This window comes from Rissa tridactyla, chromosome 14 (assembly GCF_028500815.1).
Source record: "Rissa tridactyla isolate bRisTri1 chromosome 14, bRisTri1.patW.cur.20221130, whole genome shotgun sequence".
Lineage (NCBI taxonomy): Eukaryota > Metazoa > Chordata > Aves > Charadriiformes > Laridae > Rissa > Rissa tridactyla.
The window spans coordinates 12,379,951-12,400,694 of record NC_071479.1 but is presented as its reverse complement, the minus strand read 5'-3'; the positions used below and the strand labels follow the sequence as shown (position 1 = coordinate 12,400,694).

At 58.3% G+C, this 20,744-nt stretch overlaps 2 protein-coding genes across 2 annotated transcripts; one reads left to right on the top strand and one right to left on the bottom strand.

The window, feature by feature from the left end:
* Positions 1 to 378: 378 nt before the first annotated feature.
* On the top strand, positions 379 to 7,389 carry LOC128917477 (ectonucleoside triphosphate diphosphohydrolase 8-like). Its single transcript, XM_054220640.1, has 10 exons — positions 379 to 614; positions 859 to 996; positions 1,672 to 1,789; positions 2,459 to 2,609; positions 3,494 to 3,653; positions 4,174 to 4,404; positions 5,463 to 5,726; positions 6,105 to 6,215; positions 6,521 to 6,658; positions 7,015 to 7,389. The coding sequence occupies exons 2-10, from the start codon at positions 871 to 873 to the stop codon at positions 7,222 to 7,224; spliced, it is 1,509 nt and encodes a 502-aa protein (XP_054076615.1). The 5' UTR covers positions 379 to 614; positions 859 to 870; the 3' UTR covers positions 7,225 to 7,389.
* A 3,660-nt stretch (positions 7,390 to 11,049) lies between these two features.
* LOC128917503 (ectonucleoside triphosphate diphosphohydrolase 8-like) lies at positions 11,050 to 18,300 on the bottom strand. The gene is made up of 9 exons (XM_054220697.1): positions 18,178 to 18,300; positions 17,094 to 17,211; positions 16,401 to 16,551; positions 15,183 to 15,342; positions 14,100 to 14,333; positions 12,781 to 13,053; positions 12,190 to 12,300; positions 11,449 to 11,586; positions 11,050 to 11,232 (listed from the first exon to the last, which is right to left on the bottom strand). The coding sequence occupies exons 1-9, from the start codon at positions 18,298 to 18,300 to the stop codon at positions 11,050 to 11,052; spliced, it is 1,491 nt and encodes a 496-aa protein (XP_054076672.1).
* Positions 18,301 to 20,744: the final 2,444 nt, after the last annotated feature.

Here is a 20,744-nt window from a genome sequence, read left to right as displayed (position 1 = left end):
CATGGCCAGGGACCCATCCCCACAGCCAGAGATCCATTTGTCCCCACAGTCAGGGACCTATGCCCATGGCCAGGGACCCATCTGTCTCCATGGCCAGGGTCCCGTCCCCACAATCAGGGACCCGTCCCCACAGACAGGTTCTCATCTGTCCCTAAGGCCAGGGACCCGTCTGTCCCCATGGTCAGTGACCTGTCCCCGTGGCCAGGGTCCCGTCGCTCCGGGGCGGTGCAGGCAGGGCTGCAGGCAGGGCTGCCGCCGGGCGTCCCCGCTCCCCCCGCCGGCAGCGCCGAGCTCCCGCCCCGGGCCGGCCGGCTCCAACCCGGACATCCGAGTCCCGCAACCGCCATCGCTTTCGCTTTGCAGCGCTCCGGGGGCTCGGCCGGGCCGGGCCGGGCCGGGCAGGGCAGGCAGGGCCAGGCAGGGCAGGCAGGGCAGGCAGGCAGGGCAGGCAGGGCTGTGCAGGCAGGGCAGGCAGGGCCGGCAGGGCTGTGCAGGCAGGGCTGTGCAGGCAGCGCCGGCAGGGCTGCCCTCAGGCCGTGCCTGGGGCATAGGCAAGGGCTTCTGCCCGGCTCGGTGCAGCCTCGCCCGAGGAAGGAGCGCGGCTCCCGGCACAAGTACGGCGGGGGCCGGCTGGGGCCCGTTCAGCCCGCGGGTCAGCCCCGCTCGTCCCTGCGCTTTGCTCTGCTGCCCGCCCCGGGGCAGGTTCATGGCCCCCACACCCGGCTGCTCCGTGTCCCTGGGGGGGGTCATTTAGGGGCTGTGGGTTCCCAGGCTGCTGGGACCCCAGGAGGAGCTGGAGAGCCGGGGCAGAGGCAGGCAGGCTGGGGCTGCCCTTGCAAAGACCATTCCTCCCCACAGCCCTGCGCGGGGATGCAGGCGAGCCTGCTCAGGGCGCTGGGATGGAGCTCGACGGCCGTGCTGGGAGTGCTGGGGGTGGCCGTCTTCCTCCTGGTCCTGACCCCTGCGAAGGATGCTGCCCTTCCTACAAGGAACAAAGTAGGTGTCCAGTGGGACCTGGGGGAGCCCAGGAACGACCACCTTTCCACCTCTCATCCTTCCGTCTGCCCTGCCTTCCTCTCCACTTGCACATCTTTCCATAACCAGCCTGGCTTTTCAGGGCTTCACCTAACTGAGGTGGCACTGGGCAGATCAGCCACCCCCCCCCAAACCACGGTCCTGGCTCCTTGCTAAGGATGGGAGAGGGAAGCAGCCCTCCTCCCCTCCTGGGACTGCCCCGTCTGCCACCCCAGGCACTTTCTCCTCTCTCTTTTCAGACATCCAGGTCTCCTGGGTTTCCATCTCTCTCTTTCCTGTTGCTTTCTGCTGGCTGACTGTTAAAAAGCAGTCGGGGTTTGTGAGGTTTGCCACTCTCAAAGGTCTGAGAGCAGCTTTGGCAGCCTGAGCCCTTTGGGACATGGCTGGGTGCCTCCCTGCCCTGCAAACCACCCTGCTGACCTGCACGACATCCCTTTCGGAGCTGTAACTCCTCTGATCGGCTCAATCGGGGGGTGAGAGGTGGAGTGGGGCTGCTAAAGGGAGGGTGGATATGCAAACCTGTGCTGCTCGTGTTCACGCAAGGGAAGCGAGAGCAGAAGCTCTCAGACACCCTCCCGTGGCACCTGGTGCAGTCCCGAGTGTGCTGTGACCCCGTGTCCCCTCTGCCTCCCCCAGTATGGTCTGGTGTTTGATGCCGGCTCCACGCACACAGCTCTCTACATCTACCGGTGGCCCGCGGACAAGGAGAACGGCACCGGCATCATCTCCCAGGTGGCAGCCTGCACCGTGTCCGGTGAGTCTGCCGGGACGTGTCCATCCCTCTCTCCCAGCCTCCTGGATCTCTGTCCCAGACTCTCACGGCATTGTCGGCGATCTGAGTCTTCCAGCCTGCGCTGGGCCAAAGGGAGATGGCCTGGTGGAAGAATCGAAGTGAAGTGTTAGGGAGAATAGTTTGCACCGCAGGGAGCCCTACAGTACCTGGGGGATCCAGAGGTGGGTAAGGAGTTTGGCCCCCAGTTAGCACGGTTCCTGGAGCCAGTCCAGTCTTGTAGCCGGTCGTTTCGCATCAACTCGCAGCTTGGGATGCTGGATGTGCAGAGTTTGCCCCTTCTCCCGTGCAACCGCTTCCTTGGCTCTTCTTCCTGCAACATCTCTTCAGAGCTTCTTTCATAACATTATTTCACAATGTTCCTGAAAGCTCTGCAGAAGTCCCCAGACATTACGGTGTTTCTGCTGGTTTTTGGATGCGGTTCCCAACTGCTCTTTGGGTCAGCAGTTTCCATTTTGGTATCTGTACGCCACCAAACACAGCAGAGTTTTGGGCCGTGACTGGGACATCTAGGTATTGCCAAGGAGGTTCAGAGAGCTCCCCGTGCCTGGGGAACAGATGGACACGTCCCCTGGTGTCCTGCCCATCCTGGGTGGCCCTGAGCTGGCTCCATCACGGGGTGCTCCCTTGCAGGACCCGGCATCTCCAGCTACGCAGACAACCCCGCCGAGGCTGGAGCCAGCCTGAAGCCCTGCCTGGAGACGGCCATGCAGATCGTGCCGGCAGAGCAGCAGCGGGAGACCCCCACCTACCTGGGGGCCACAGCGGGCATGCGGCTGCTGAGGTACCGGCACTGCCCGGAGCGACCACCTGCGGCCCCTTCCCCACCAGGCGTTTCTGCATCGCAGCTGGTGCAGGGGGCTGGGCCGGGGCCTGGGGGCAGGGGGGCTGAGGGCATGGGGGGGCTCTGGGCATGGGGGGCTGGGAGTGTGGGGGGCTGGAGTGTGGGGGGCTGGGAATGTTGGGGGCTGGGGGCACAGGAGCTGGGTGCACGGGGGGCTGGGAGTGTGGGGGGCTGGGGGCATGGGGGGCTGAGGGCATGGGGGGCTGGGGGCACAGGGGACTGGGGCACAGGGTTTGGGGGCACGGGGGGCTGGGGTTATGGGGGGCTGGGAGTGTGGGGTGCTGGGGGCAGAGGGGCTGGGGACACGGGGGCTGGGGTTACGGGGGGCTGGGAGTGTGGGGTGCTGGGGGCAGAGGGGCTGGGGACACGGGGGCTGGGGTTACGGGGGGCTGGGGGCACGGGGTGCTGAGAGTAAGGGGGGGTTGGGAGTGTGGGGTGCTGGGGGCATGGGGGGCTGGAGGAATGGGGGACTGGCAGTGTCGGGGCTGGGGACACGGGGGCTGGGGACACAGGGGCTGCTCTCCAGGCAGGCCCTGGTGATGGGCAGAGCACCCATGTGTGCAGTCCCGCGGGGTGTCCCGGAGCTGGCCGTGCCCACGGGGAACCCCCCAGCCCCCTCCAGCCCCAGCCCGGCAGCAGCCTGAGGCGGCCGAACCTCCTCTGCCCGACCGGCATCGCCCTTCCCGTGTGCTCAGGCAGAGCCCGCGGGCAGCACCGCCAGGGAGACTCCCAAGGCAGCAGCTGCGGGGGAGAGGGCTCCGAGCTCTCCTCGACCTCAGCCATTGCCTGCCCCAGCGCCCACCCTTTATCTCCTTCCCCGGCAGGGAGCAGAACAGCACCAAGGCCGAGCAGGTCTTTGCCGAGGTCGCCAAGGCCATTGGCGAGTACCCCGTGGACTTCCGCGGAGCCCGGATCCTCACGGGGAACGAGGAGGGCTCCTTGGGCTGGATCACCGTCAACTACCTGCTGGAGACGCTGGTCAAGGTGCGGGCTGGGGGCGGGGGGGGGCAGAGGAGGGGCGAGCAGCTCAATTATCCCTGTCTGAGCTCCCCCCAGGTTTCTTGAGTCCCAGAGGAGAGGAAAATGTAGGTTTAGGGCACTGGTCACCCAAATAAATGTAGCCTGTGGCTGTGAACTGCAGACTCAACTCCGCTGAGGGGATTAACAGAATGAAGGGTCTTTGTGTCCAGCCCCGCCTGGCCCCGTGCTCTCCACTCACCCACGGGTCCCTTTTGCTATCACAGATGCAGCAATATCAGCCCCCAGGTGAACGTGTTACTCTTTCCCTCCTGAAAGTCTCTGCATCCCAGATGATACGCAGGAGCCGGGGGGCTCCGTGGGGGTCTATGTGGGTCAGTGAGGACGCAGGCAGGAAGGGGTTAAACAGGGAAACGGGGTGTGGAAGGTCCCTGAGGGGCTTCTGAGCCCACAAAACCTTACGGGAAGGGACAGGGACTGTGACTGCCCCCAGTTCAGGCTAACACTTGCCACGACATGGGGCCAGTTTTCCTTTGCAGAGGAATGGGAACATCCACAGACCACGGAGGTTCTGGGAGCTCTGGACCTTGGAGGTGCCTCGACACAAATAACCTTCCAGCCTGGAGTCACCATTGAGGACAAGAACACCTCCGTCCTCTTCCGGCTGTACGGCACCAACTACTCGCTCTACACCCACAGCTACCTCTGCTACGGGCAGACGCAGGCCCTGAAGAGGCTGCTGGCAGCTCTCCACCAGGTACCGCAGCCACTTGTCACCCGGACCCGCTCAACCGTTTCCCATTGCCATCAAAAATACCTTCCAGAAAGACTGGGTGTGCCTGCGGAAGTAGCGTCAGGGGACTGGGAGTTTTCACGAATTTAAAAGCCTGGGAGAGGCGTAGATTTTATCTACTGAAGCAGAAAATTCTCTCATTTGAGTGGAAGGTGGTGGTGGTTCCCTGCCAGGGCTCCCTTCTCCCCAGACGTGGACGTCTCATGGCATTTTTCATCCTTTTCCAAGCCCGGCTGTATCCTTAGGTTCTTCCCTGTCCCCATTCACTTGCCCTTCCTCAATTTCTGCCCGGAGGGAGGATTCCCAACACCCTCTCCTGCACAGCAGTCCCCCCCACAGCGTCCTGCGGTCTCCCCTCGGACAGAGCGCACCGCCCAGCGCTGTGGGCGACGGAGGTGCTGGGGGACCGTGCAGGCGGGACGCGTCTGTGGTCATTTCTGGGCTGGGGCCTGCGCGACGCAGAGGGGACAGAGCGAGTGGCCAGAGCACCAAGCTCTCTGTGCAGGCAGAGCGCACGCCATGCCCTCGGGAGCAGGTCGCCATCCCCGCGGGGAGGCACAGGCTGGCAGTGGCGTTGCCACCCCAGCACGGCTCAGTGGTGGGGCCGGCGGCAGGACCAGCAAAAGCCGCGGGCAGGTTAGTCACGCAAAGGATGGATCCTGCTTCTCCTCCAAACCTCTGAGGGTTTAGATCCTGCTTTTCGGGAACGTCTAAGCGCAGGATGGGCTGTGGGGGAGGCTCTCGCTGGCATCCTACGCCAAGCCCCACTAATGGCTCAGCATCACAAGGCCTTGGCCATGCCACCACCGCTGTAGCTGGGCCCTGACCACAGCATGGTTGTGCCATGCTTGTCACCTCAATTCTGTGCCTGCACCCCGTGGATAAAACCCCGTGGGTGGTGGGGCCAGCACGCTAGTGCCCTGCATCTGGGTTGGGAACAGACGCCGTCTGTGGGCTGTTTCTCTCCTTTCCATCCTCATCCTCGGTGCCGGGGCGGTGCTAACGGCTCCCTCTCTCTCCAGGGCAGCCCGTCTACCCCGCAGATATCCCACCCCTGCTACCCCAAGGGGTACCGGGAGAACGTCACCACGGCAGACCTCTACAGCACTCCCTGTGTCCGTGCACCAAGCACACCCGGCCCTGCACAGGTCCTCACGGTGACGGGGACAGGGAACCCCGCGGAGTGCAGGACCGCCATCCAGAAACTCTTCAACTTCAGCTGTGGGGCCAACAGGACGTGCGGGTTCAACGGGGTTTATCAGCCGCCCGTGCGGGGACAGTTCTTCGTAAGGAGCCTCCGTCCCCGCGGCTGTGGTGGGGTGTGGGATTGTGGGGCACCAGAGGCTGGCCACGACCCCAGGAGAGCTGCCGTAGGAGAAAAGTCTGAATAGTGCCAGCCCCGAAAGCTGGGATGTGCCGATGCACGGGGACATGCAGGGTGCTCACCAGCCTGCCGGGCACACCCAGACCTCTCTCGTCACAGCACCAGTCTCTCTCGGTGTGGGGGGCAGTCCCCGGGCTCCCCCGCAGTGGGTTGGCAGGTGTCACCCTGAGGTGCTGAGAGCTGGCCATAGGGACCCGTGCCGAGCACCCGGAGGGAGCGGTGGGGGTGGCAGTAGCCTGGGTGCTTCAGTGACCTGCCGCCTTTGGTCTTACACCCACAGGCCTTTTCGGGGCTTTATCACAACCTTCACTTTCTGAACCTGACCGGAGGGCAGTCCCTGAGCTCAGTCGATGCCACCGTCGAGCAGTTCTGCAACAGCAGCTGGGAGAAGGTGAGATCCTGCCTAGGAGGTGCCAGCCCCTGCCCACGTTTCTCCTGGGCACTGGGCAGCCCGAGGGCTCATCCGCAGCCCATCCCCTGCTGCGCAGATGGCGGCTGGAGGGAGCTGGGAGGAGCACAAAGGTCTCTGGACTGGGAGAGAGATGGGAGAGCAGCCTGCAGCCTCCCGCGTCCTCCCGGAGCCCAGGCACTCCCGGTCTTTGCTCCCAGCTGCACCGTGCGGCTCTGCCCCGCAGTGTGGGTGCACCCAGCGCTGGTCCCTGCTGGCAGCCCCCCATCCTTCTTCCACCTCCGCAGGTGCAGAAGGAGTTCCCCACCATGAACCGGACCCAGCTCCGTGACGCCTGCGCAGCCAGCTCCTACACCCTCACCCTTCTCCTGCAAGGCTACAAGTTCAACCACACGACGTGGCTTAACATCCACTTCGTCCGGCAGGTAGGAAAGTGCCCGGCAGCCCCCGTCATCCACGCTTTGTGCCGTGAAATCGCTCACGCTGAGCTTGCCCCTGCCCCTGGGTGGGGAGCAGGGGACAAGGGGGCGACGCGGTCACTGCCATGCCCAGGGCAGCTTCTCAGTTCTGCTCGCAGGCGCCTGCTGGGACATCTGGCCTGGGCATTTATGCCCTCCCCCAGCTTGTCTCACTAGCGGGGTATCTGCAGCCCAAGGTGCGCACAGATATGGTGGCTGCAGAGCAGGACCTGGGGGTACAACAGCAAAGGTCTTCTCTAGCTCTCCGGCTTGCAGGGTACTTCACAGCCTTTTTCATCCCTCTTCCTCCTCTGCCTGCACAGGTCTCTAACGTAGACGTGGGCTGGACTCTGGGCTACATGCTCAATCTCACCAACATGATTCCCTTGGAGACTCCCCCAAGAGTCATAGGGCTCCAGAGAACCAACTGGATAGCAGCCACGGTTTTACTGGCCATCATGCTCATCCTCATCTTCTGCCTGCTCACAGCCATGTGCTGCCAGAAAAATTCCTTTGGTTATGAGAGTCTCTAGCAGAGCTGGCTCTGGAGGCTGCCGAAGCCACTTCGTCCTTCTGCCGTGCTGTGCGAGGAGCTGCAGACTGGGGAATCACCCCCACATGCCCAGGAGCTATGAACTTGTAGTGGGGGGCGCCTGTGTCCTGGCCTGGTGAGCTGGATCTGCCACAGGCTTTAAAAAATCCTGCCTGTAGCTGTGCGCTCTGGTTTTCCTTTCCTCTCACTGCTGGCTGGAGATGCTCTAGGAGGGAGGGGATGGCCCATGTGGGGCAGAGGCTCAGCACTGGGGGCGTGGGGACCATAGTGATGTGTGGTGTTCGGAAATGATGGGACCAGTGGGTGAGGGAAGAGAAAAGGGGTGTCTGGCAGTAATGGGATCATCATGGGGCCGGTTACAGCCTGCAGCAGATACCCCATGTAGGGCAGATGTGTCCTGCCCCATCCCGGGACAAGAGCCTGCATTGCCTGTGGCCACCAAGAGGGTGGTCAAACAGTGGCACCAGCTTTCTAGAGAAGTGGTTGATGCCCCAGGCCTGTAAGGGTTTAAGAGGGGTTTGGACAATGCCCTTAACAACATGCTTTAAATTTTGATCAGCGCTGAAGTGATCAGGCACTTGGACTAGATAATCACTGTAGGTCCAACTGAAAATATAATATTCTATTCTTCTATCCCATCCTATCCTACCCTACCCTACCGTACCCTATCCTATCCCATCCCATCCTATCCTACCCTACCCTATCCTACCCTACCCTATCCTATCCTACCCTACCCTATCCTATCCTATCCTATCCTATCCTATCCTATCCTATCCTACGCTATCCTACCCTACCCTATCCTATCCTATCCCATCCTATCCTACCCTATCCCATCCTATCCTACCCTATCCTATCCTATCCCATCCTATCCTACCCTATCCTATCCTATCCTACCCTATCCTACCCTACCCTATCCTATCCTATCCTATCCTACCCTACCCTACCCTATCCTACCCTATCCTATCCTATCCTATCCTATCCTATCCTACGCTATCCTACCCTACCCTATCCTATCCTATCCTATCCTATCCTATCCTATCCTACCCTACCCTACCCTATCCTATCCTATCCTATCCTACCCTATCCTATCCTATCCTATCCTATCCTATCCTACCCTATCCTACCCTACCCTACCCTATCCTATCCTATCCTATCCTACCCTACCCTACCCTACCCTACCCTACCCTATCCTATCCTATACTATCCTACCCTATCCTACCCTACCCTATCCTACCCTTCCCTACCCTATCCTATCCTATCCTATCCTATCCTATCCTATCCTACCCTACCCTACCCTACCCTATCCTACCCTATCCTATCCTATCCTATCCTACCCTACCCTACCCTACCATATCCTATCCTACCCTATCCTATCCTATCCTATCCTATCCTACCCTATCCTATCCTATCCTACCCTACCCTACCCTACCCTACCCTACCCTATCCTATCCTATCCTACCCTATCCTACCCTACCCTATCCTGTCCTACCCTACCCTACCCTACCCTACCCTACCCTATCCTATCCTATCCTATCCTATCCTATCCTACCCTACCCTATCCTGTCCTACCCTACCCTATCCTACCCTACCCTACCCTACCCTACCCTATCCTATCCTATCCTATCCTACCCTATCCTATCCTATCCTACCCTATCCTACCCTATCCTATCCTATCCTATCCTACCCTATCCTATCCTATCCTACCCTACCCTATCCTGTCCTACCCTACCCTATCCTACCCTACCCTACCCTACCCTATCCTATCCTATCCTACCCTACCCTATCCTATCCTACCCTATCCTATCCTATCCTATCCTATCCTATCCTATCCTACCCTACCCTACCCTATCCTATCCTATCCTATCCTATCCTATCCTATCCTACCCTATCCTACCCTACCCTATCCTATCCTATCCTATCCTACCCTACCCTACCCTATCCTACCCTACCCTATCCTATCCTATCCTACCCTACCCTATCCTATCCTATCCTATCCTATCCTATCCTATCCTACCCTATCCTACCCTATCCTACCCTACCCTATCCTACCCTACCCTATCCTATCCTATCCTACCCTATCCTATCCTATCCTACCCTACCCTATCCTATCCTATCCTATCCTATCCTACCCTACCCTATCCTATCCTATCCTACCCTACCCTATCCTATCCTACCCTATCCTATCCTACCCTATCCTACTCTGTGCAGCCAGAGGCGCAGTGGCAATGGGGCTGTGTGGGGAAACTGGCCCAGCAGATGGGACTCGAGTTCTGCCCAGCACTGGGAAGCCCTGTGAGGTGGGGGATGCAGCAGCCCCCTGCTCTACTGCACGAGGTTCCTCTCCGGTCAGGCTGCACCCCGTGTCTGTGCCAGGCAGACCTCTCACCCACCCTTTCCAGCACAGAAGGTGATTTGGGAATGCTGCTGAGACATAGCAGGGGCAGCTCCCGGCCCCCCCGTACATTTTTAGGGAGTCCCACCGGCAGCCAGTGGATGGGTGAGGTGAGACACCCTGGCTCTCAGAAGTTAAAAGCCAGTGCTTGTGCCCCGCTGGCTCTCCTCCGAGGTCTGGCAGATGCTGCGGGGTGTCCAGGGGCATGTCCCATAGCACCGAGCAATGCTGACTCTCCCCTGAGTCCCCATCGTCATCGCCTTACCTGGGAGACAGAAACAGTAAAACCATAAATGTTCAGGAGCAAAGTAACAGGCATTTCCCCTTTCGCTGCCTTTTACAATGTTTATTTGGGTGACGAGAGCTGTGAGACACCTGCATTTCTGAGAGATGAGAGACATTTCTGAGAGACACCGAAGGTCAGCGCCTTTCTGCTGGGAGGCAAATAACAAGATGAATCATCCACAGATAATGAATGAGCAGAACCAAAGGCAAAGGCTAAGGCTCAGTTGTGGGCAGGCCCCAGCTCAGCCACGTGTGCAGGGTCAGGGCAGGACTCGCAGCCTGCTGGAGTCTCAGCCTGACGCTCACAGTGTCCAGGCCTTCTGCTGGTGGGACAGCCTGGTCGCCAGGAAGACACTCAGGAACATCAATGCCTTTATCCCAGAAGAAAAGGAAGGTGGGATGAGATGAGATGAGATGAGATGAGATGAGATGAGATGAGATGAGATGAGATGAGAGATGAGATGAGAGATGAGATGAGATGAGATGAGGTGAGATGAGACGGAGCCTTTATGGAAGCATGGACCACGTTTCTGACTTTGGATGTTCAATTTGCCTTCTGTCTTTGAGACCATCAGATAAACCCAAACAATACACCCTCAGGAGAGACAGCCGGGGTGCTGCAGAGCCTTCCATGCCCTCACGCTGGCAGACCCATCAGGGACCTGCCTGTCTGTTGGCAACCGTGGTCAGATCCAGCATCCTATGAAGCACACTGTCACCAAGTGCCTGCAGCCATGCACTAACAGTCTGGCACTCATGGAGTTCTTCCACAGCCGGGCTGGCTCTCCACGGCCCCACGTGCCAGCTGGTGGGATGGAGACCAGGTCTGTAAGAGACACAGAGGTGTAAGGAGGCAGATAGGCACGGGTGGGGTTCCTGTGGTGTATAGCTGATCCCAGCTGGTGTGGAGCTCCTCTGGAAACCTCATGTGGTGCCTATCCGCATGTTGGGGGCAGTCCCGTGGGAGGCCAGACATTGATTCTTCAGTGCTGTAGAGGTTAAGGTGCTCAGCGTCGTTGAATGAGCCTCAGGCTGCCAGCCCTGCTGGGGGAAGCGCAGGGCACCGCGGTGCAGACAGCCCTCCAGCCCTGACGTGCTCCTGCCACGCTCCCAAACACAGCCGGGTTCTTACACCCACAGGACCAGGAGCAGGGCAACCAGTCCCAAGGCAAGGGTGAGGATGATGAAGGTGACGGCTGCAGCCCACAAGGAAGGAACGTGCCCCTTCACCCGCGCCAGAGCCTCTGCCGGGATCATGTTGGTGAGGTTCAGCATGTACCCCAGCGTCCAGCCGATGCTGGCGCTCCCCGCCTGCCCGAGGAGAGAGGGGACGGTGAGTTAGCCCTGCAGGAAAGCCACACTGACGATGCAGGGCCACCTACTCCTGCACGGCCCGCCCAGTGCCACGCTGGGATGTGGGGCAGGCAGGGCTTTCCGACCATGGCTCTCAGCACCCCAGCGTGGGAAGCTGGCTCTTTTCCCCGGTGCTGCCTCTACTCCTGCCCACAGGCTGGGTTTGCTGCCTACCTTCATCTGGAAGAAGATGTTGTTCCAGCTGGTCTCGTTGAACTTGTAGGCATCGAGGAGGAGTGTGAGGATGTAATTGGCGTTGGCGCAGTATTTAGGCAGTCGCTCAGGGTTCTCTTCAGGGTAGCTAGAAGAGAGCTGGGGTGGGGACATGTTTGGGAAGGGAAGTTATTTGCAGGCAATTTCCATGCAGGGACAATGCCCTGACGACTGCTGCACAAGGGGCAATGGCTCCGCAGTCACTGGCATCCAGAAAAAGACTTCTGGACCAGGCAGGTATTTTGGACCTGTCCACACAGTGCAACTCCTTTGAGGAGGATTTATGCTCCACATGGAAACAGAGAGACGTATTGGAGATCCTCCTGGCCCAGGTTCTCCCATCTCAGCCTCCTCATGCAAGGGGCTCCTGCTCTCTGCCCCATGGTGCTCCTAGCACGCCTCTTGGCTTTACCCATCCCCATTTGACTTGTCTCCAGAATGGTGCCAGCAGCTGGCTCCCCTCTCACCCTCCTCCAGTGCTACAGATGCCCCTGCATGCCCAGCTCCTGTGCTGGAGAGGAGATTTTGCTGCCTTCACCTGCCCTGGCTGCCCCTTCCCCAATGTTGCATGAGCAAGGAGGGCCCCCAGGAGGGCCCCCAAGCGTGGGTGCAGGATGGTGCTGGCTCCCACTCCTCTTCCCCCACCCCAGGACGCCTTTGCTTGTGCAGCTTCCCCACAGCCTCCCATCCTGGGGAACGTACGTCTTCCCAGCTTCTCGTGCAGAAATGCTCAACGGTCTCCCTGACAGCGGCCAGCGACTGCCCCTCCGTCAGGTTGAGGAACTTGAAGTTATAGTAAAAGGCAGAGAAGGCCTGAAAGGCAAGAGGCAGAATGTTGTTGAGTTGCAGTGGGGACCCCTCCCACTCCCCGCCACACAGCTGCCCCCGCCTCCCTTGAAGCAGGAGGTAGGGTTTGTCCCTCACTGGGTTTGTCCCACCCTTGTATAGTCCCAGGGCATCATAGTCCCTGTCCCAGCAGAGATGACGTGCTGGGGCTGTAGGTGCCTGCTCATCACGTGCAGGCGGAGCCTTGTCTGAAGTCTGCTGGCTAAGCTGGTATTTTTTTGCTGAAAACTTGGTTTTTGACTAAGCACCTGTTTTATTAACATTTGGAGAGCTGGCAGGAAAATCAGATGGCAGCAATCCCTGGTGTGCCCCGGGGCGGTGGTAGTTTGGGAGCTTCTTGCCCCCGTTCTGCTGCAGGGAGGTGACAGTGCCATGGGACACACGGGGACACCACAGCACCGGGGGACACGCTGTGCCCAGGAGGTGGGAGGACGGGATTTGCCTTACAATGAAGTGCCCGCTGACTGGGGGCTGGTAGACGCCGTCGAAGGTGCAGTCCTGGCTCTGGCCACACGCCGAGAAGTTGAACAGCTTCTTGATGGCAGCCAGGCACCCGCTGGCATTGCCCCTGCCCTCCAGGGTCACGTTCCTGTCACTGAGGGTCAGGCGTGCGTCGCTCCGGTTGGTGCAGGGGCTGGTGCGGAAGGAAGACAGCGAGACGGTTTCATTGTAGTCTTTTGGGTAGCAAGGGTGATCGACTCGCGTGCTGGGGGACGACTCCTGGGAATAGCAAAATCGCAGGCTGCAGCCTCCTCCAAGCCCTCTTGGTGGGATTGCCGGGCAGCAGGGTTCACCCAGCGCTCCCCCAAAGCCACGGGCACAGGCATCTCCCACCTCCTCAGCAGGGAAAGACCCTCCTGCTGTTTAATCCTGGTCTTGTGGGCCATCTGCAGTCCCAGCCTGAGCTCAACAACTCTCGCTCTGCTTTGTCTCATTCCCTCTCCCATGGAGGCAGACCAATTTCAGGGACCCAGCATGTCTCTCCCCTGGCCAGCAGGATCATGATCTGGGGCATGGAAAGCCCTCTCCACCCCAGCTCTAGCTCTGTCTCCAGCTCCAGCCCCAGCCGGGGACACCACCTGGGACCTTCCTGGCTGTGCAGCATGAGCAAACCCTTCTGGCTCACCAAGGCTGCTTCCCCTGGCAAGGGGCAGCTCCACGAAGACCCTCTTCCACTCTGACCTTCCAAAAAATGGCCTGAGAAAGGTCTGTTGTTCACTTTTCTCAGGTCCATACAGTCAGAGAGTAGTTGAGGTTCGGGGGGAGCTATCGGGTCCCTCTGCCAAACCCCTCCTTAAAGCATGACCAGCTAGATCGGGTTGCTCAGAGCCTTGTCCCCTCAGGTTCTGAATATCTTCAAGGATGGTGACTCCACAGCATTTTTGGATCCTATTCTGATATTTCACCATCCTTATTGGGAAAAACCTTTCCCTTGCACCTGGTTGGAAAATTGCACATTCCAGCTTGTGACCGTTGCCTCTTGTCCTGTCACTTTGCACTTCTGAGAAGAGCCTGGTGCTGCCTTTTCTACACCCTGTGCGAGGAGCTGTGTACAGCCAGAAGATCTCTCCCAAACTTCTCCTTCTGATGCTTCCCATACTCCTCTCTGCATCTGCCTACCCGTGCTCCAAGGAATCTGTACCTGCTCTCAGTCCCTGCTGATGCCTCTCTGGAAGAGCGCTGCCTGTTCTTATTTTATGTATTAACAAGTCTGTGATTGGCATCATGAGAGCGGAGTCCAATTACCCCCCCAGTTCCCCTCTCACCACAATTAATTCCTTGGCCAGTCGCTTCAGCATCTCGTTCTGCCCGTAGCAGAGGTAGCTGTGCGTGTAGATGTTGTAGTCATAGCCATACAGCATGAACTTGGAGGCTTCATTCCAGTTTACCACTGAACTTTCAGGCATAAAGCTGATTTGAGTGGATGCTCCTCCAAGATCCAGCGCCCCAAAAATGTTGGCTGCCTCTGGACGAACCCAGGTGCGTGCTTTGGGGGAGTACTGCCAAGGGGAGACAGGAGAGGAAGAGGAGTAGTACATGGCTGGGCTTACTCGCCCTGAGCAAAATTCTCATCCCATTGAAGTCGATAGGGTTTTGTTACTAAATTCCACCGGTATTCCATTCAATTATTGCCATACGTGAGCCCCCTCCTGCCCTTCCCTGCCCAACCAGCCTGGCCATTTATCAGAGCCAGAAAAAACAGAAAAAAAGCCAGAAAAAAACTGTCTGATGGTGCCAACATGCTGTGGGCTCATGTGGCTCTGAGTCACCAGTCCCCAGATGGAAGTGCTGGTGGGCACCCAGCTTGGAGGGGCTGCCCTTCCAGATGAGCAGGCTGCAGAGGCCGCTGCAAGGGGAAGGACAGGAATCCTCCATCAGCCTGCGCAGGAGCCCAACGGCGCCAGCACCGCTCGGAGCTGTGGCAGTGCTGGGACAGAGGGTGGCAGGAAAGAGGTTTGGTTCAAGCTTCCTTCAGACTGGCACCATAAACCAAAACGGGGGCCTCACAGCGCCACACGGAGATGAGATGGAGCTTCTCAGGGCAGCGAGACAAAGCCTGGCAGGAGCACACCGTCCCCACTGGGCCGCACGGCCAACCTCGCTGTCCCCAAGAGACCCCGTGTCCACATGGCGTGGAGATGTGCCCTTAGCTCTTAACAAGGACACCTCCATTCCTGATTTCTCCCTCCTCTTTCACTGCAGGCAAGCCAGAGGATAACTGTCTGCTCGCCCTGGATCATTCCCAAAAGCTGTTAGCCCAGACCTTTCCTTCTGTGCTAAGTTAACTTGAGAAAAATCAGAAAAACTGTATTAGCAAAGGAGGAGTGGGTGTTTCACCGTTCTCCCACCTTAGTGAAGGAGTCCAGCAGGTAGTTGATGGTGATCCAGCCATAAGCCCCCTCCTCCTCTCCTGTAAGGATTCGTGCCCCTTTGAAAGCCACAGGGTACTCTTGCATGGTTTTAGCAACTTCGGCCAGGACTTGGTCTGCCGCTGAGCTGTTCTGTTCCCTAAGAAGGACTCAAAGGTGAGGACACACACCCAGGTACATCAATACTACAGAGGAAACCGAAGGAAACAGCCTGGTTTTTTTTCCCAGTTCCACATACTCCAGTTCTTGGCAACAAGCAGTTTGTGAGAAATGATGTCTCCTGCTACATAACTCGTCAAAGCTGGTCGTAAATCCCCGCTTGGCATCACAAATGTCTTCCCTCCAGTGCGGGCCGATCCCAGTCACATAAAGGTTTGCCAGGCCACCTTTCCCTACCTAAGTACCTTCATAGTGCTGGAGGCCAGAGGGCATTGTGCTGCAAACCCCAGGGTTGAACATCACCCACTGACGGCAGCAAGGCCAGGGCTGGCTGCTCAGCTCGAGTGGGTCTTTCGGGAAGGCGCCAGCCTGGTTCCAGACCTCTGAGTGGGAGAAGATATCTCGGGGCTGCTGGCATGTGCTCGCTCTCTGAAGCGAGTCACCTTCAGGCTATGACCCGGCTCCTTCCCAGGGAAAGGCTCAGATTGCCAGGGCACAGAAATGATGTTAGATATCTGCAACCATAAAACCGAGAACCATGAAATGAAGGCTGATATTTGAAGGGAGCTAATGTGGGCTGGAGAAAGGTAAGGGCAGGTCCCGCAGCACCCCATTGCCTCCCACCTCTGCTCCGCTCCCCCACCAGCACCCATCCGTCTGGGCAGATGACACATGCCCCGGTGGCATCTCAACTCCCTTGTGTTTAAGAAATAATGAAGAGCAAACAAAGAGCTCTGAGAAGCATTTCTTGCTTGGAACTGGGCATGCAGCACCGTCCTGGGACGTGGGGTCCCAGGATGCCAACAGACACCTCTGAGCAGCCTCTCTGCCACGGGGCCAACCACTCAAGACAGCTCAGCCACCTGGGTGTCCCCACCGGGCTGCCTTCTCCCCGCTCCGCAGTCCCTTGCTCAGGGCAGCATGAGAGAGCTGGGAGCTCCTGGCAGCCTGGCCCCGTGCAAGGACGCTGTGTCCTGGCAGTGGCTGCTGCTTGCAGCTTGGTCACTGCTCTGTCACCTCCGCACCCCACAGTGGTACCTCAGCAGCCTCATGCCTGCTGTCGCTCCAAGATAAGCTGGGATATCCCTCTGTTTTGCAGCAGGAACAGCCTTCAGGGCTTTATCCAGGCACTCCCTTAGGGAATCACCGGCTTTCGTGGGATTGTTGGCATAGCTTGATATGCCTTGCCCTGGAAGAGAGTGAGGCTGGAACAAGCTGACAGGAATGTCTGGGGACAGGGACGTTGGAGCAAGAGGCCACATGGCAATCAAGTCTGTCATGTCTTAGAAACAAAGGATGCTTTTCCAGGGTCCCCCTGAGACCTGACTGACCCATGCTTACGTTCCTCTCCTGTGGCTTCCCCGCGTCTCCCATGCTTTCAGCAGTGTTCCCAGCTCTATGGGTGAGACCTTTCTCGGCCAGGACAGTCGCTTGGGCAGCTGGGGGCGGTCCAGGGTGGAGGAATGAAAATCCAGAGCAACACCAAGGTGCTTAAATCCTACCAAACGTGTGGACACTACATGGTGCTGAGGGCCCTCCAACCATGAGCAAAGCCAGCGGGGAGTCAAGGACCACCCTGCCTGCAGCCGAGGCTCCCACCGTGCCAGCAGTGACAGCCCAATGGACGGAGCTCCCCAGCGTGGGCAGACCAACAAGAGGAAGGACCAGGTCATCCAACTCACCACACAAACACGTAGGGCAGCACCGAGCCCATGGCAGGGGGATACTTACCCTGGACATCACAGGACAAGGTCTGGCTGACCACACCAGTGTCATTCTCCTTGTCTGAGTCCCACTCATAGACAAACAGAGAGGTGTGGGATGAGCCTGCGTCAAACACCATCCCGTACTGGAAGGGAAAACCAAGACATCACACTAGTGGGAGGAGCAGCAGCCTGCCCCTGGCCCCACCATGGTCCTGCCAGGGTCATGGGACCAGAGGATGCCCCAAAAACCATCTCTCTAAGGCACAGCTATCTGCACCATGGCAGAGCAGAGCAGCGACAGTGCGTCGTCTCAGCATGGGCATTTCTCCCGGTAACTGAGGGACTTTTTCTTTCCCTCTCCAGAGGTCTGTGCCGCAATGCCAGCTCGCATAAACATTTTCTTGGTTGTTTCCTTATGCTGTTTTATTTTCTTTCTTGGTTACATACCTTTTGTGTCTACACTGGCTCCACCTTGGGGCCAGCAACTCTCCCGTCTCCAGTGCTCTCTGCTACCCCCATGGCTGCACCCAGCCTGGGCAGAGACTGGCAGGGCCACGCCAGCCCCAGTCCAGGAGCACCTAACCGAATGCCTCTCCCCCGTAGAGCCCTCCACCTCACCCTAAAACCTTGCCAACCCTCTTCCAGCAGCTGGGGTGGGATGCCAAGCTGCAGGGGAGGGACAGGGAGGGCTCCCTTGTGGCTCACAAGGCTTGTGCTGTCCTGTAAGCGAGTCAGGACAGGCTGGTGGGAGCTGGCAGGAACAAAGGCCATGTGGAGGTGTATCACTCTGCGGTGCGGTGCCTGGAGGGGCAGAGGGAGTGGGGCAGGGCTTTGCCCTACCCATCTGCCCCAAGGTAACCTCAAAAACCTGTCAAATGCTAGTGGCTAGTTTCAGAGGAGGCTTCCCTCCCTGACTTTGAGGTGGCTGGGCTGTATCTCTTCTGCCTGCACCTTGAGATGGGAAGAAAACACCCACCCAGCTACTACAAGACAGGTCCTACCGAACCCCGCTTCACCTCCTAACCCCGAAGAGAAGCCACTGTCTCTGAGCACCTGCCCAAGATGACTGATCTCTGCAGTGGTGCTCAGGTACCTCCTTTTGGGCTCACCTTGACCGTGGGTGGCAGAGTGACATCTTCAATCTTCACCAGGCTGAGAACAAGGGCAATGATGGAGAGTGCGACCAGCACCCCAACTGTGGCAGCGGTGAAGTGCTTCTTGTTAGCTAACATCATGGTGAAAGCTCCTGCAAACCCAAGCCCAGGAGAAAGGTGGTTGGACACGGCCAGCTGGACACAACACTAGTCAGTGAGAGCTGCAAGGACATCAGCTCCGAAAGCTGTCCCCAGGCTGACACTATCTCAAGCTGCATAACTCAGAAATCCCGGTGGATAATCAAATCTTTCCCTGGGAAAAGCAATATTAGGATAAAATAGGAGGGGTGGCTAGAGGAAAGGGGGGATGGTTGCCCAGCAGCCTGGCACAGCCGTGATGGAACTGCAACAGTCCTCCAGGTCCTGCACCCACTCCTGCTTGGCTCACCACTAATGGGAAGGATGAGGTCCAGGAGGAGCAAAAGGAACACTGCACCAAACAGAAGAGGGCGAAACCCCTCAACGTGAGATATTGTAGAAGGAGAAAGTGATTTTGGTTTACAAGATGTAAGTAAGGTCAGCTCACCTGCTGGCACTCCCAGACCTGTGCACCTAGCAGCGCGTGCCCAGGTGGGATGGCTCGGAGGTGGCTTGCAGGTCCTTGCTGTGGCTCTGGGCTCTTCCACTGCCTGCAGGAAATCCAGCTGGGACTTGCCGTCTAGATCCTTTTGAAGTGGATACTTCGTGTAAATCTTTTTTCCAGTATTTTACCTCAGACTTCATCAGCACTAGGCAAAAACTCTTGAATATCAGTTCTCTTATTCATCTTACAGGTGTATTTATGACTCAGCTTGGCATCTTCCTGACACCTTATCTTTGGCCAGTTACTTCCTCCTCCTCATTTGAATGAAATCAGACATAGGAGCCCTGCAGCAATTAGCACACACCTCTCCTTTTAACCCTTGTCTCCCTGCTTCTTTGTGCTTTCACACACATATATATTTCTGTTCTCTCTTTGCTTTCACCGGTCTTAATATTTCCATTACAAGTCTCTACAAAGTCTATAGGAGGTGAGAGTGATATTTCCAGTGTCCGATGGCCTGAAATCACACACAGAGTTGTAGGTGCCTTGATAATAAGTTTTATTCCAATGAGAAGAACCATCACATCAGAGGAGGAGGATGGCCCTGCCGAAAGGATCTCAGCAACACTTGCTGAGCTTTGCCAGAGGAGACAGGAGAGGCCACGAGGGCCAAGAAATCTTCACCGCCCGGCTGGGACTTTGGTCACTTCTTCCCCATGTGTGACCCAGCTTCCAGCTGCTCCTGGGCTGGGGATCCCTGCAGACACGGGGCCCTGAGGAGAACTGGGGGTGTGGGGAGGACACCAGACCCACAGCCCCCAGCTTTGCCAGCAGCCTCCCATCGCTCTGGGTGCCCTCGGTGGCTCAGCAGCGTGGGCAGGGTATCCCACCCCAGCCACAGAGCCCAGCAGCCCTGCCCTGGGACGGGGAGGAGAGGAGAGGAGAGGAGAGGAGAGGAGAGGAGAGGAGAGGAGAGGAGAGGAGAGGAGAGGAGAGGAGAGGGCTGGGGGACTGGTGGAGATGGGGACCTGCTCTCTCTGGGCAATACAGCAAAGCTACTTTCTGCTGATTCACATCCCTGATAAGAGGCTGCCAGGGCTACCACAAGGTCATCTCCATGCCTTATCTCAGCTGAGTCAAACGCAGTGATGCCAGAAGGGAAACGCATGCTGGGGAGCCCTCCTTAAATGTGACCTTCCCAGAGCACCTGTCTCCGCGTCCGGAGGGACAGTGGTTTCAGAGGTCCTGCTGTGTGCACTGCAAGTACCACCCTGTGAAATCGGGGGTGCAGCAGTCCCCTGGGGGCTCTCTCTCTCAGGTCACATCTGCCTGCAGCTCACACCGAGCCGGGTCCCTGTGCCATACCCTGCTGCCGGCCTGGGCTCAGACCTCCAGGCCACTCCCTCTCCCCATAGCAATCTTCTTTGCAGGGTCTCATGTGCTGGTGGGGTGGATGCCTGGAGCCCAGAGGGTGCCACCACTCCTGCATTCCCACCTCCACGCAACATGTAACCTTTGAACACCCATGGCTTTGCTGGAAGGGGGTGAATCAGTGTCTGCTACCTTCCCAGGTCTGGAAATGCCCTGCTGACTGCACAGTAGCTGGGGCAGGGCAGTCCTGAGCAAGGGGGACTCATCCCCAGGGGGACAGAGAGGCACCAACTGGCCCCGGTCCTGGACATGTGGCACTGCCCAGTGGCTGTGTGCACCCAGAGCTGACCAAACCCTTTGGCTCCTGCCTCCAAACCTGGGCTGAACAACTCTTCAAGTCCCTCAGGGATCCGTACTGGGACCGGTGCTGTTCAATATCTTCATCAATGACAGAGACAGTGGGATCAAGTGCACCCCCAGCAAGTTTGCCGATGACACCAAGCTGAGTGGTGCAGCCGATGTGCCAGAGGGACGGGATGTCATCCAGAGGGACCTGGACGAGCTGGAGAGGTGGGCCTGAGCAAACCTTATGAAGTTCAGCAAGGCCAAGTGCAAGGTCCTACCCTTG

Coding starts and splice junctions, on each gene's coding strand:
- LOC128917503 (XM_054220697.1), bottom strand. CDS start 18,300: ATGTTAGCTAACAAGAAGCACTTCACCGCTGCCACAGTTGGGGTGCTG. Junction 13,054..14,099: donor TGGCCAAGGAATTAATTGTG/GTGAGAGGGGAA, acceptor TGCTATTCCCAG/GAGTCGTCCCCCAGCACGCG. Junction 11,233..11,448: donor ACATCTTCTTCCAGATGAAG/GTAGGCAGCAAA, acceptor CTCCTCGGGCAG/GCGGGGAGCGCCAGCATCGG.
- LOC128917477 (XM_054220640.1), top strand. CDS start 871: ATGCAGGCGAGCCTGCTCAGGGCGCTGGGATGGAGCTCGACGGCCGTG. Junction 997..1,671: donor CCCTTCCTACAAGGAACAAA/GTAGGTGTCCAG, acceptor TGCCTCCCCCAG/TATGGTCTGGTGTTTGATGC. Junction 6,216..6,520: donor GCAACAGCAGCTGGGAGAAG/GTGAGATCCTGC, acceptor CCACCTCCGCAG/GTGCAGAAGGAGTTCCCCAC.